Here is a 14,696-nt window from a genome sequence, read left to right on the forward strand (position 1 = left end):
GATTATCTTTCTCTCATTACTTCCTTAGTCTCTCTAGATGTTAGTATGAACCGTATGTGTTGACTATCTGAGTTGAGCCCATTCTTTCCCTTTGAGTAGGAATTTCTTAGTCCCCTTTTGCGTACCAATCTCCTTTTTGGGAAGAATAATATCAGATCATTAATCGAGAGTTTTCTCAAACCCCAGGCTTAGGATGTAATTAATCACGGAGGCTTGTGGCCGTGGGAAATAGAACTCCACCATCAAATAAACCTCACTCGAGTTGATGTATTGGGTGAGGGAAACCTATTATTACGATTAAGTCATATATATTACTACCCATTAGGGTGCGCTAGCAAGAGCCACTATCCTCAATAGTTGGTCGTATGTATGATATAATCTGCCCTCCCATTAGCCCACTTGCGAAGAGCACGAAGGCCTGTGATTGTCTCTATCTCTCGGGGTGGAGCGGTCAAATACCATCTGCACTCTATAGCCGGCGGTGTCCTTTCGGAGGTCCACACTTATATCCTTGATTATAGAACATCAATCATATCTCACCATGGATATTAATCAAGTTCATAATTCTACCCCATAACAAGGAAATGAGTAAGAGTTGGTTGACAATAGCACTGCACTATCCATCTCCAACTTCATTCAAGAAAATAATGTCGTGTCTTTACAATAGCCTAAACCTCTCTAAACTTTTAAGTGTTCCACATATCTTCCACAATCTCCTTTTCATACATAAACTCACTAATGATAATAATTGCATCATTTACCTTAATACTTTTATATTCAAAATTAAGGGCCTGGAATCCAACTGAATGCTTCTTTCAAGCCACTTTCTTAATGAACTACACACAATAAATTCCCACCAGCCAAAATGCATTCATATAGCACTCATCTCCCAATCTATTGCAATAGCCCTCTTGCACATGCCTTTGGGACATCCCTCCTCAACTATAGTCCATGTTAAACTATATTGAGTTTATGCAAGGAGCACTCATTACAACTTACAATATATATTTATAAAGTTCATTTTGAGGATGTATGTTTTTGGCATTAGCCTAGCAAGAAAATTTAAAATCAGTGATCATCTCAATGATAGCATGAATGCATATGGAGGTGAAAATTTTGACATATACTTCAATACTTCTATTTGCTAATGAGATTTAATTATGTTTCGTTATTCATGTATGATTAATGGACATAAAAGTTTAGTTTTTAGGGCACAAAAAGATGCCCTTAACCCTATGTCAACGACCACCCAAATGACACCATTGTTTCATGCCCCAATATATTATGTGCCCTAATAGTTACATATTATGGCACTTTAAGGTGCCCTAATAGCCATTATTTTTATTAGTATGGGTTATCACTAACATAATTACATCAGTATAAACTAGTTTCAACCGTAGTCACATGTCAAACAACAATATCAACATGTTTGAAACAATAACAAGAGAAATTGTTTGAACATGATATCAAAAATAAAATACATAATAGAAAAAAAAAAACTTTCAACATATCATTTCAAAATACATTCCATATTTCCTATGCCTACTTATACATACACTTTAGCTTATAACTCCATTTAATTAATCATATTTTCTCTTAGCCCATTTATAACTCCACTTCGACTTATATATCCACTTGATCATATTTTTTTTATTATTCCCTTATAACTTCTCTTCTGCTTATACCTCCACTTATTTAACTCACATCTGGTCAGGCGTATTATTCGCACAAATGGAGGAATCATAGGTGTGCAAATGTTCTTATAACTCCTCTTGTATTGCACATAAAACATCAACTAACGCCACATGCATTTCCTCCTTTGTTCCTTTTTTCATACATTTATAAACACATAAATATGGAAACATCAACACTTTCAATATATATGAACAATATTCAACATGACACATAAATATATGAAATTTCACATGTACTATAGAAATATTAATGTTTATGAGGTAAACTTGTATAGACATTCAATAGTAGAAAATAAAAAAAAATCATTTATGAGCAATATTCATAATATCAAGCATTTATTATTTTGTAGTAATTTCTATTAGTGTCACCATACTCACTAAAATGCTTAAAATATTATACAACTCAAAAATATCCTTTAAAAATTTATATTTTTACTGTCAATATGACCAAAATATTTTATTTTTTCACATATAAAAAATTACATAATGAAAATTTCTAAATCTCAGTAAATTTATGTTTGTATAAAATCCAATAAAATTAAATATAAAAACACCCTCATAAATGAAAATTTTGAAATTTAAAGTAGAATAATGGTGATTTATCTTAAGATGGACGTCTCTTCCACCTGGTCTATTAGGAAAAAATAACTCCATGACCTCTAAATCCCATATTCTCTTTCTAACCCTCTCTCTCTCTAGCTGGTAGCCAAGATGAAATATCATGTTCAAATTGATTACTATAATAATTACTCATATAGCTTCATTGATTATTGTAAGAATTTATGATGTTCATTAAACATCCAATGCCTCTTTACTATAACAACATATCTATCATGATAATCAACCAATTTTTCATTTCCACATAATGCACATTAAAATCAACTACCTCTTCATTTAATAATATATTCTCTCAAACTAAATCAAAATATTATCTATCAGTACTTGTTACGTGCTAAAAAAATTGAGTCAGTAGAGTATCTGTTTTACCTCACATCTTTATATAAAAATTTAGCACATTCATATAACAGTAGTAAGATAAAAAAAAAATACTTGAAAAATCCAAAAAGAAAAAAAAAATAATGGGGCCTGACCTAGATGAAAAATCTATTATATATATCATAAAATATAAGAATTCTTCCATTCACATAATTGAAAAAGAAGATGACTATTTGAGAATAAGATGTTCAATTTCTCTTATAGGGGTTAACAAAAATCAAGTGTCCATAGATGGACAATTAATTTCCAATAGTAGGGCTTGATTTTCTCAATAGGGATTATAGAAACATCTATACCCAACAATACCGTTAAATCTTATTAGATTTTTGGAGATGATGGCAATTACTAATGGTGATCATCAGTGGATATGGTAGTTGTTAGTGGTAATATGTGGTGGAGGTCGTTAGTGGCAATAGTTGAAAAATATAAGAGAGCTCTCTAGTTCTCTTCTTTCTCCCTCACCCTTATGTAAAGAATGTGGCTCTATTAATAGGATTTTGTGATATATATTTTATTAATTTGAACCAAAATCTAAAATGCTATATCGTACACTCATATCGACTCTCTTGATCATAAAGAATTTTTTTAGCATTTAAGTTTCTTAATGATGTCAGAATTGAGTGGTCTTGGGCTCATTGGATTTGTCTCATCAAGTTGCTTGTTTAACTATAATCATGTCAAATTTAGAGTTTATATGATTATTATTTTAATTTCAAAAAATTTTAATTCAAATATTACCTTAAGATTCATGCAACTCATATGATTTTTTTGTGTCATATCATTTTCCCTTATTTTCAGACGTCAAAGCTTATTACATCAAAACTTACATTTCAAATATAAAAAATTCTTACTTCTTTATTTTTATTATTTTTTAAGGAAAAGTTTTCCTTTATTTTCTTTATTTTAGAAACTTTTTTCCTTTTTTTTTTCTTTTTTTAAAGATAAATTCTTCTTTTTTAGAGAGAATTTTTTCTTCTTTTTTAAAGTCATATAGCATGAAACATATAGTAATAATAATACAGGGGCATTCTTTCTGCTAGGGTTTTTTCTGCGCCGCGCCATTTTTCTTGTGCTTCGCCGTCCTATTGGCGGAGGGATCCATGGATCCCTCCCTCTCCAACTCCGTTTTTCCACTACTTCACCCTTCCAGCCCGCCTTTGCCTAACATGCACCAGATTCCACCGCTTGCTTCTTCGCAAAACCCGCTCCCCTGGACTCGTATCCTTGCCGACAGGCCGAACCAGAGCAAGTTTGATATTGCTGCTATCCTAACTCCGGAGGAAATCATCCCGTTCGCTCACGAGGATGTGGTCGAAGCTTCTTCTGAATGGAGCCTTGCTTTGGTACGATACTCCCTTGGTAAGAGGCCTTACTATGGTTCCCATCTTACTGCAGTAAACAAGGTATGGAAGCTTAAAGGTAGTCTCAAAATGATCTCCTTGAATGATGGCTTCTTTCTCTTTAAATTTTCCTCTGTTGAGGACTTTGAGTATGTTTGGAATAAGGGTGTCTGGTTTATCTTGGGAAAACCTTTGGTTCTACAAAAGTGGTCGCCTTTGTTCAGCCCCAAAAAGGAGGAGTTCACCTCGGTCCCAATCTGGATCAAAATCCTCGACTTACCTCTCTGTTGTTGGACCCCGACAGGAATCTCAAAAATTGCTACTAAAATTGGTATTCCCCTCGCTGTAGATGATCTTACCGCGACCAAATCACGGTTAACCTATGCGAGGGTGTGTGTCCAGATTGATGCTTCGGCCACTTATCCTAAGTTTATTCCTATCTTGGTTGAAGGCAAAATTTTTAACCTAAAAATCCTTTATGAATGGAAGCCTACTCCCTGTGAATGCTGCTCCTCATTAATTCACCAGGCCTCTGAATGCCCTAAAAATCCGATCCCGCAGTCGCTTCCGCAAAAACCCCTTAACCCTCCCAGGGGTCGCAGCTCGAGCCGCAGACCTAGAGAAGATATTGCTGCTCCAAAAAGCATCCTCCCCACCACGGATGAACCAAGCTCTAGACCAAAAACTTCGGTTATAGGCTCACACAAAGCTCCTCCAAATATCCCAAACATTCCCAATCTCAACTGCCCTAATGAGGAATTCTCTTATTCTGAGTCCTCAAACCCTCCCATCCTCTCTTCCCCTCCTCTTAAAGCTAAATCTCCAGTTGTCCAGTCCTCAAACAAATTCTCTGCCTTACAAGATAACCCAGATCTGGACTCGGACCTTCCAGTCCAAGCCACTCAGGATAAGGAGCCCCAAATCAATTTGTCATTTGGCATTTCTGAGACTGTTCTGAAAATCCTTCCTAATGCTACTACCCAGACCTCCAATCAAGGACCTCCTGATAAGGGAAGTCTAAAACAAGTTAGCGCAAGAGGGAAAGGCTCCAAAAGGAGCAACAATTCTAAATCCTGATGCCCATTCCACCCATCGGTGTGTGGAATACCAGGGGCTTTAACAGTCCGGATAAGGTTAATGGAGTTAAGAAGTTGGTAAGGGACCATAGTTTAGGTATGGTCTGTCTCTTGGAGAATCGCATTCTTCATCATAATCTTAATGACCACTGGTTCATTAATTGTCATGAGATTTTCAATAATGAAAATAGTTGTAATAATTTCTGTCTTGCCTCTTCGGGGAGGATCTGGATCAAGTGGAATTCTGATAGAATCAATTTTGAGCCTCTATTTTTTTTCCAATCAAATGATTTCTGGGAAATTATCTGTCGCTGCTCATGATCCTGTTTTTATCTCCATTATCTATGCCTCTAATTCATGAGGAGAGAACCTTATTATGGGATGACATCAGAAAGCTCAATCCTCTTAATAATCATCCATGGATTGTCACAGGGGATTTTAATTGTTGTCGTTTTATCTATGAAAAAGCTGGGGGCAATCCTATCACAGTTGATAGGCTGGGACAATTCAACTCCATGATTTTTGACACAGCCCTCACGGATCTTACTTCCACTGGCATTTTCTTCACCTGGAGCAACCAGAGAAATGATAACCCCATTAGCATTAAGCTTGACAGAACCCTAGTCAATGATAAATGGATAGCTTTCTATCCTAACTCATCATATAAGGTTCTGAGCACCTCTATTTCTGATCACTCCCCGCTTATCATTACTACTGGTGAGCATATTATTTATGCTCACCGTTTCATGTTCAAGAATCACTGAACCAAATATCAAGAATTCTGGGATGCTCTTATTGATATTTTTGCAGTCCAAGTGGAGGGTAATCCTATTTTAAAGCTCTATGATAAGCTCAAAAACCTTAAAGTGATAATTAAGGGTGCTAGCTGGAATTCTTCTAATTCTATCATCAGTTTGATTGATGCTCTTACCCAACAACAGGTGAATATCCAGACTCACATTGATTTGGATCCTCTTAATCCTGAGAACCATAATAATCTTAAATACATCAACTCCAAGCTGATGTATTATAATTCCATGTGGACCACCTGGTTAAAACAAAGAGCAAAAATTAACTGGCTCAAGCACGGGGAGGAAGATTTAAAATTTCTTTACTCTAGGATTCATAGAAGGAGGGCTGTGAATTCTAGTACTATTGATTGTATCCTAACTTGCCCTTCCCAAGACCGGAATTCCAAAATTCAGGATATCATTAGCTATTTTAAGGCTCAGTTAAATCAGTCTAATTCAGCAACTGCTGACACTAGTCACATTCCGATTGGTACTGGACTTCCGTCCCACCTTGCTGAAGCCTTGATTAAGCCTTTTACCTATGAGGAAGTTAAAAATGTTGTGTTCGCTGGCCATTCTGACTCAGCACCAGGACCAGATGGCTACAAATTCTTTTTTTACAAAAATTGCTGGCACATTATTGGATACGAAGTATTCAGGGCTGTTCAATCATTTTTCTCTAAATGTTACCTACCCATTGGGTCTAAGGCCACTGCACTTGTCTTGATTACTAAGCACAATCATGCAAGTAGTATTGAGGACTTCAGACCTATTACATTGTGTAATGTTTTTTACAAAATTATTGCAAAAATTTTAGCTGATCGTATGAAGTTAGTCATGCCTACAATTATTAATAAGAGCCAAACTGCTTTTATTTCTAATAGACTGGCCACTGATAATCCTATTTTAGCCGGTGAAATCATGAAGTTGTTCATTAATTCTAGAAGAAGTGATTACTTCTGTGCTAAATTTGACGTTAGGAAGGCTTTTGATACGATTTCTAGGGAATTTTTTATCTCTAGAATGTCTCAAAAAGGTTTCTCAGACATGTTCATTAGATGGATTAAGGCTTGCATCTCTAATGTTAACTATTCCATCTGCTTGAACGGCTCGTTAGAAGGCTTTTTCCCCTCATCCACGTGCTTAAGGCAGGGTTGCCCTCTCAGCCCATATCTCTTCTGTATAATTATGGATAGTTTATCTTGTCTGCTTGATGAACAGACTAATCCGAGAGAATTCAAGGGTATTTCCTTGGGAGAATTTTATACTTCTCATATCCTATATGTTGGTGATCTTATTGTTTTTGGCGAGGCTAATAATCCCAATTTCTCCAGACTTATTAAAATTTTGGAAAATTTTTCCAATTGCTCTGGGCTCCAGCTTAATAGTAAAAAAAGTATTGTTTCCTTCTCTCAGCACACACCTAATGCTAATGACTTGGCCCAAATCCTGAGAATCTCCAATGTCTCAAACAAATTCATCTATCTTGGCATCCCTATTTCTTCTGAGAATATTAAAATGGCTGATTTCAAACCCCTTTTGGAAAAAATCAAGTACCTTCTCACTGGTTGGAAAGCAAATACTTTGTCCTTAGCCGGCAGAATGCAGTATATTAAATATACCATTTCAAATACTGTGGTGTATTGGGTTAGAGCTATTTTTATTCCTAATGCCATTATTAGAAGTATTAATAAGGCATGTGACATATTTCTTTATTTTGGGAACACTATTGGGAAAAGGCTGCATCTTATTTCATGGGAGAATACTTGTAAACATTTCAGTAAGGGTGGGCTTGGCATCCCCTCTTTGTTGGCTATGAGGTTTGCATATAATTGTGCTATCATTAGCAGAATGTATAATAATTCTAATCCTCTTTCAGCTTTTTTGTTAGCTCGTTACACTTCTCCTTGGAAAAATAATGTTACACTTCCAACCAAATTTTGGAAAGAAATCTGTGATACTGCCTCCCAGGTTAGAGAAAACTTTCTTTTCTCACCTCATTATTTTTGCAAGGCATCTATTAAATGGGATCACTGGTGAATGGGAGAAAAACTGTCTAATAGATTCCCTGAACTTTCTTTTATTAGTTTTTGCAAGGATAATGAAACTATAGATAGTTGGATGCATAGTGGGAATTGGTGCGTCCCTAACTTTCTTAGGGATGAAATAAAAAATTACAGTTATAACATTCCTCTAGCCGTGGAAAATCCTCTTAGCCTTAACTGGGATGGCAACACTAAGCACTCATACAAAGATTATTACAAGAAATTCTTTGAGTCTCATGAATCCGTGGACTGGTTTCAGTTTGTTTGGCATAAAAGAAATTCTCCTAGATACTCTATCTATACCTGGATGTCTCTTTTAGACAAGCTAAAAACAGCTAAGGTTTTAGCCTTGAGAGGCATTTATATTGATAATCCTAATTGTTATCTCTGTCAGGAATATACGGAATCCACGCGCCATTTTTTTTTTTTTTTGATTGTGAGTATTCCTACAAGATTCTTATTAGGGTTATTCCTACCTTGCAAAACTTTCTACTTAGACCCAATGTATCTCAAGCATTGGAATTTATTGGTGGTTTACCGGGTGAAAAAAAGGAGAAATCATACAGGCTCTTGTTATTCAATGCCACTATTTATCATATTTTGCGTGAAAGGAACAACAGAAGGTATAATGCTACGGCAAAATGCTTTTTCACTTTAGCAACTGATATTTTGAAAGATGTGAGAATAAAATCCTTGAAATGGAAGACATTAAAAGCCCGTACTCAGACACATTGACGGTGGTGGCCGTGATAATTTAGAAAGCTGGAGGTTTAAATTTCTCATCAGATTCTGGATGTGCTTTGGGAGGGCAGGTCTCTGCCGGTTAATTCGTGGGGTTTTTTATTAAGATTGGATTTTTCTGTCAGGCTTTGAAGAAACTTTTATTTAAGTCTGAACGATGAGGATAGTCTGACTTTGAATACTCTTGGATGGTCTTCGGGCAACCAGAGTATATGATTCTCTTTGTTAGCGCCAGTCTAACTGAGTTCTGAGCTTGTCAAAGGCAACTTGCTATCTGCTGAGTTTTTTGGATGTAATTCTAACCGACAAGTTTTTTCTGTTTAAAACTTTTTTTCTGTATTTCCTTTTGTTTTTCTTACTTTCCAGACTGCTCCTTTTTTACCACTGTTACTTTAATTTTATTCTTGAATAAAAGGCTCAGGCCAAATTTATCCCAAAAAAAAAGTCATATAGCATTCTTCATTTAAGTCACATAACTCTCTTTATTAAAGACATAACTCTTTCAGTTAAAGTCATGTAATTCTCATCCCCTTTTTCAAATCTATGTACTCATTCATTGTAGGAGGAGTTTGCACTTCTCTTCTACAAACTTCTCTCAAGAGAGACATTTCACTATCTTGGATGGGCGATATCTTATTTCATACTCCAATACCCTTCTATTTAGATAATGATTTGCATCCTTCTCTTCTCCACCTCTTTTCTCAAGAGAGACATTCCACTATTTTGAATAGGAGATATCCCCTTTTAAATTCTAGTGCCCCTCTCCTTATAAAATAATTTATCTTTTCCCCCTTCTCCTATACACTTCTCTCAAGAGAGGCATTCCCTTATATTGAATATGTGATATCCCCTTTCAAACCCTAGTGTCCCTCTTTGTAGAGAATGAGTTGCTCTTGCTCCCTTCTCTTCTCCATTTCTTCTCTCAAGAGAGACATTTTACTATCTTAAATAAGTGGTATCCCCTTTCAAGCTCTAATGTCTCTCTTTACAGAATGAGTTACTCTTGTCCCATATCTTATCCACTTTTTCTTTTAAGACAGTTATTTCACTGTCTTGAATATGCGGTAACCCCTTTCAAACTCTAGTATCCCTCTCCACAGATAACAAGTTGCTCTTTCCCCATTTTATGAAAATGGATTATTCATGTGAAGTTGTCAATGATACTTAAGATTTCTATCTTGATGGTAGAGCTTTGATCTGTATCATGAAATAAAATTAACTGATTCCTAAAATGGGAACATAACAGTTCCAAAATATCTACTTATATCGATATATATCAATTTCTTAAGGATTATCACAAATGCCCAAAAATTATTAAAAGTTTATTATATTAAAATATAATAATATATATCTTATGACAAAGACAAATTATGATTTGAACTTATAATGACTTCTAAAAAAAGTATTTGTCTATCTTACAGGTGTGCCTTCTTAGGGTTTTGAGTGAAGTCCTTATATGCAACTTTCCCTCATGGGATATTTCTAGTGAGAACCCTTCCCATTACCAGTTTTCCATATAGGTTATCTCATAGGCATATATCAGTAGGATTTTTTTATTATAGCGTTGTTCGATAACATTAACTTGTGTAAAAGATGTTAGGAGAAATCCAATAAAGTTGTTTGTCCTATCCAAAGTTATTTATTAGAGTGTTACTCAATGATATTAACTTGTGCAGAAAAGATCAAAAGAAATTTCTCTAGGATGTTTTGCTCATTCGAGATTATTTGTAAGAGTATTACTCGATGACATTAATCTGTGTAAAAGAGGTCAAATTAAACCTTCTAGGATCGATTATACCTTGATTGGGAGGGGACGAATGCTACTTGTGTCACAAATCAAAGGTGAATATCGATCTATCTTTAGATCATTACTATCTTTTCGAGGTTGAGACTATGACCTTGCCTGAGTAGAAGCCTTATTATGGATTTTATGGAGTTAGAGATTTACTTAAAGCATCCTTGTATTTGTTGGATGTTTAATGAATGGTGGTTTTTAGAAAGATTATCATGGAAGCACAAAATCTTGAAGAGACTTATTCGATAACATCTATATTTGATATTTTACCATAAATATTCCTTTGAGATTGTAAGCAAGATTACCCCTTGTCCAAATCTATTTTTTCCTCAAAATGGATGTAATAATGGATGATGATTGAAAGGAGATAGAACAATGTCAGTTTAATGTTGCAGTGAGTTTCCCCTAAATAATGGACTTCTTTTGAACATGATAATAATTCATGGTAAAGAGACTATCATACTACAATCATGCCCAGGACATTGATGTGAATAACCCTTTAAGGTTATAGTAAAGGTTGCCCCCAACTAAGAATTATTTCCCACAGGTGGAAAAAGCTATTAAATGCTCAATATAGAAAACCTGAAAAGAAAAAAAATCATGGGGTATGACCTAGATGAAAAATTCATGCACTATATATCAAAAGATACAAGAATCGTTCTTTCCACACATTTGAAAAAGAAGATGACTATTTTAGAATAAGATGTTTGATTTCTACTTATGGGGGTTAAGAGAAATCAATTGTCCAAAAATGGACAATTAACTCCTAAGAATAGGACTTGATTTTCCCGATAGAGATTATAAAAAGTAAGTGTCCACAAACAAGCAATTATCCAACAACAAAGTTAAATCTTATCAGAATTGTAGAGATGACGGCGATCAGTGACAAAGATTGTCAATGGCGATGGTGGTTGTTGATAACAATAGCTGGTGGTGGTCGTCAACATCGATAGCTAGAAAATACAAGAGAGTTCTCTAATCTCTTCTTTCTCCCTCGCCCTCATGTGGAAAACAAAGCTTTATTTATGAACATTTTGGGATGGATGTTTTAGTAATTTGAATTAGAATCCAAAACACTCATCGTACAGCTCATATCAATTCTTTTAATCTTGAAATGTTTTACTAGCGTTTAAACATCTTAATGATGTAGGAATTGAGTGATCTTGAACTTTGTAGATTAATCTCATCGAGCTGCTCGTTTTTACTATAAACATGTCAAATTTGGAGTTCAAATGATCATTATTTTAATTTCAAAAGTTTTCAATTCTAAAATTACCTCGAGATTCTTGTATGATTTTTCTAGAATCATATCATCTCTAAAGATCAACCAACCCATATTCTAATCAAACACCTCTCCCCATTAAAATTTAACCGTTGTAAGACAACTCTGTGACCGAAACAAACTAAAGCTTCGTTTGGGACGTTCTTACTGCTTCTTAAAGCAGTTTTTTAATATAAAAATTAATTTTTTTGTTCTAAAAAGATGCTTCAAGAAGCAGCAAGAAAGCCATCCCAAATGAAGCCTAAATTAATAAATTTGAGAAAATAAAATCAGCATCGCCTTTGTCATGTTCTCTAGAAACATAACGAAATTACCAAATTATAAAGACATCTGACTACTCGGCCTGCATGACTTGCTGCAACTTACTACATGTGCTGTTTACCACCTAATGGCAATGTCGTAATTCCTTTGGCATTTGCTGGCATATACTAATTCGAAGTTTGAAAGTTTAAACTTCTAACTACTTCAAGTAATTGTTGGAGTTTGTAAAACATAAATCTCATTGTAATATCTTTATTATATAATTATTCTTTAAACTCTATTTGGAAAGACTATCTTAATGTTTTATGAAGTAATTTTTCAATCAAAATTTTTTTGAATTATAAATTTTTATGCTAGAAAGTTGCTTCATAAAGCAGTAAGAAAGCTGTTCCAAATGAAACCTTAAGTTTCGTTTTAGACAGTTTTTTATTTACTTCTTAAAACAACTTTTTAGTATAAAAAAAAATATATAGTAAAAAATATTTTAAGAAGCAACAAAAAAGTCGTATCAGGCGAAGCCTGAATGAACTCAATAGGAAAGTTAACATTTTGAAATACATTTAATAATGTTTTCAATATCTTATGAACCATTTGGGATAGCTTTATGGCTACTTTGATTTTAAAGAGAAATCACAATTTCGTTTGTCTACAAATTTTTATTGCTTTTTAAAAATTTTGTAGTAAAAAATTATTTTTATCACTTTAATAATAAAATTATTTTCTTCATAGCAAATCGTCCCAAAGAGATCCTTAATGTTATAACACAATTTTCTTTCATTTCACATTAATATAAAATTAAATAATTATTTACATTTTAAACCTAAAAAAATACGAAAATATTTCAAAACTTGCAAGCATTGGACTTTTGCGAGAGACTTTTGCAATTTGCACTAATGAAATTCTTAAATAATAAAACATATATTATAGTCTATAAATAAGATGGCAGCCCGAATCACAATATTGTAATCGCCGGAGTTGTCGCGCCTCTCCTATATCCGTAGACGCTGCGACGCCGCAGCCGGCAGAAATGTGCCTGACGATCGTCAACCCCGGCGACGAATCCCTTTCGTTCTCCGGTGACGATTCCTCCTACGAATGGCGGCAGCAAGCCATCAACGGCGGGTCACTCCGCCATGTAGACCTCGAAACCGGATCCAACGGATGGGCTTCCCCTCCGGGCGACCTTTTCGCCCTCCGTGGCTCCCACTACTTCTCCCACAACCAAAAAACCCCCTCCGGAGACTGGCTCCTCCTCCCCGCCGGCGTCGACTGGCTCCGCTCCACTCACCGCCTCGACAACTTCCTCTCCCACCCAAATAATTCCATCGCCGCCTCCCTCCGCCGCGCCCAATCCCTCGGCCAATCCCTCAAATCCTTCATCATCGCCGTCAATCTTCAAATCCCCAGCCGCGAACACCACTCCGCCATCTTCTATTTCGCCGCCGACAATCCCATCCCGGCTGGATCAGTCCTCCACCAATTCATCCACGGTGACGACGCCTTCCGCAACTCGCGATTCAAGATCGTGAATCGGATCGTGAAGGGGCCGTGGATCTTCAAGGCGGCGATGGGAAACTACGGGGTTTGTATGTTGGGGAAGGCTCTGGCATGCAACTACCACAAGGGGGAGAACTACTTAGAAATCGATGTGGATATTGGGAGCTCGGCTGTGGCGAGCGCGGTGTTGAAGCTGACAATGGGGTACGTGACGGCGGTGACGATCGATATGGGGTTTTTGGTGGAGGCGCAGAGCGAGGAGGAGCTTCCCGAGAAGCTTATAGGGGCGGTGAGGATCGCGCAGATGGAGATTTCGGCGGCCAAGTATGTGGAACCGGTGAAGGGGCGTTAGCGTTTCAAACTTTGCTATAGTTGAGAAATTTTTTTATTTATTGTTTTTTTTTTTGAGATATTAAAAAAAAGAAATTGGTTGGGTAAAAATGATTAATTATCAAAATGGGCTGCACAGATTATTGATGATTGATGATGAAGAAAATAAAATCATTTATTTTATAGAAGAATTCAATTTACATAATTATTATTTGTCTCTAATTTAAAAAATGGTAATCAAATAAAATATTTTTAATTTGTTATATCAAATAATATTATATTTTTTTTGAATTAAGGATAATATTTAATAATATAAATTATATTTGATAAAGTTGTATGTTAAATTCTATTTATCTAAAAATCTCATTAAGTTTAAAGTTTTAAATAATACAATTTCTTTTATATATCCATAATTTTTAGAAATTATAATTCCTAGAAGATACATGGACTCAATTTACATAAAAGTCCATTAAGAAATCTAAAATGTAGTAGCTAATAAAAACGAAATCATAATAAGGTCCTCATTAATTAAGAAATATTTCCTTTACTTCAAAAGTCTAGTCAAGAGCTTCATGGAACTTCAACCAAGCAATATTGAACCAAGGATTTCTTCATGTCTTTCATAGCGTTTAACTTTCAAAAGATTTTAATGGCATCAATAGTAACATCAATATCTAACATTATCAATGTTGGCATCAGACGCTCATATCGCTAAGATTTAGGCTTCGTTTGGGACGGCTTTTTTATTGCTTTCTAAAACGGAGTTTTAGTACAAAAATAAAAAAAATTGTACTAAAACTCCGTTTTAGAAAGCAATAAAAAAGCCGTCCCAAACGAAGCCTAAATCT

General features: G+C 35.2%; 1 protein-coding gene across 1 annotated transcript; it reads left to right on the forward strand.

The window, feature by feature from the left end:
* The first annotated feature begins 12,851 nt into the window (after positions 1 to 12,851).
* On the forward strand, positions 12,852 to 13,918 carry LOC110108710 (protein ENHANCED DISEASE RESISTANCE 2-like). The gene has a single exon (XM_020839467.2). The coding sequence runs from the start codon at positions 13,049 to 13,051 to the stop codon at positions 13,868 to 13,870; it is 822 nt and encodes a 273-aa protein (XP_020695126.1). The 5' UTR covers positions 12,852 to 13,048; the 3' UTR covers positions 13,871 to 13,918.
* The last annotated feature ends 778 nt before the right edge of the window (positions 13,919 to 14,696 follow it).

Source organism: Dendrobium catenatum, unplaced genomic scaffold (genome assembly GCF_001605985.2).
Source record: "Dendrobium catenatum unplaced genomic scaffold, ASM160598v2 fragScaff_scaffold_390, whole genome shotgun sequence".
Taxonomy (NCBI): domain Eukaryota; kingdom Viridiplantae; phylum Streptophyta; class Magnoliopsida; order Asparagales; family Orchidaceae; genus Dendrobium; species Dendrobium catenatum.

What these genes read in the sequence shown, in the direction of transcription:
- LOC110108710 (XM_020839467.2), top strand. Translation starts at nt 13,049, where the DNA reads ATGTGCCTGACGATCGTCAACCCCGGCGACGAATCCCTTTCGTTCTCC.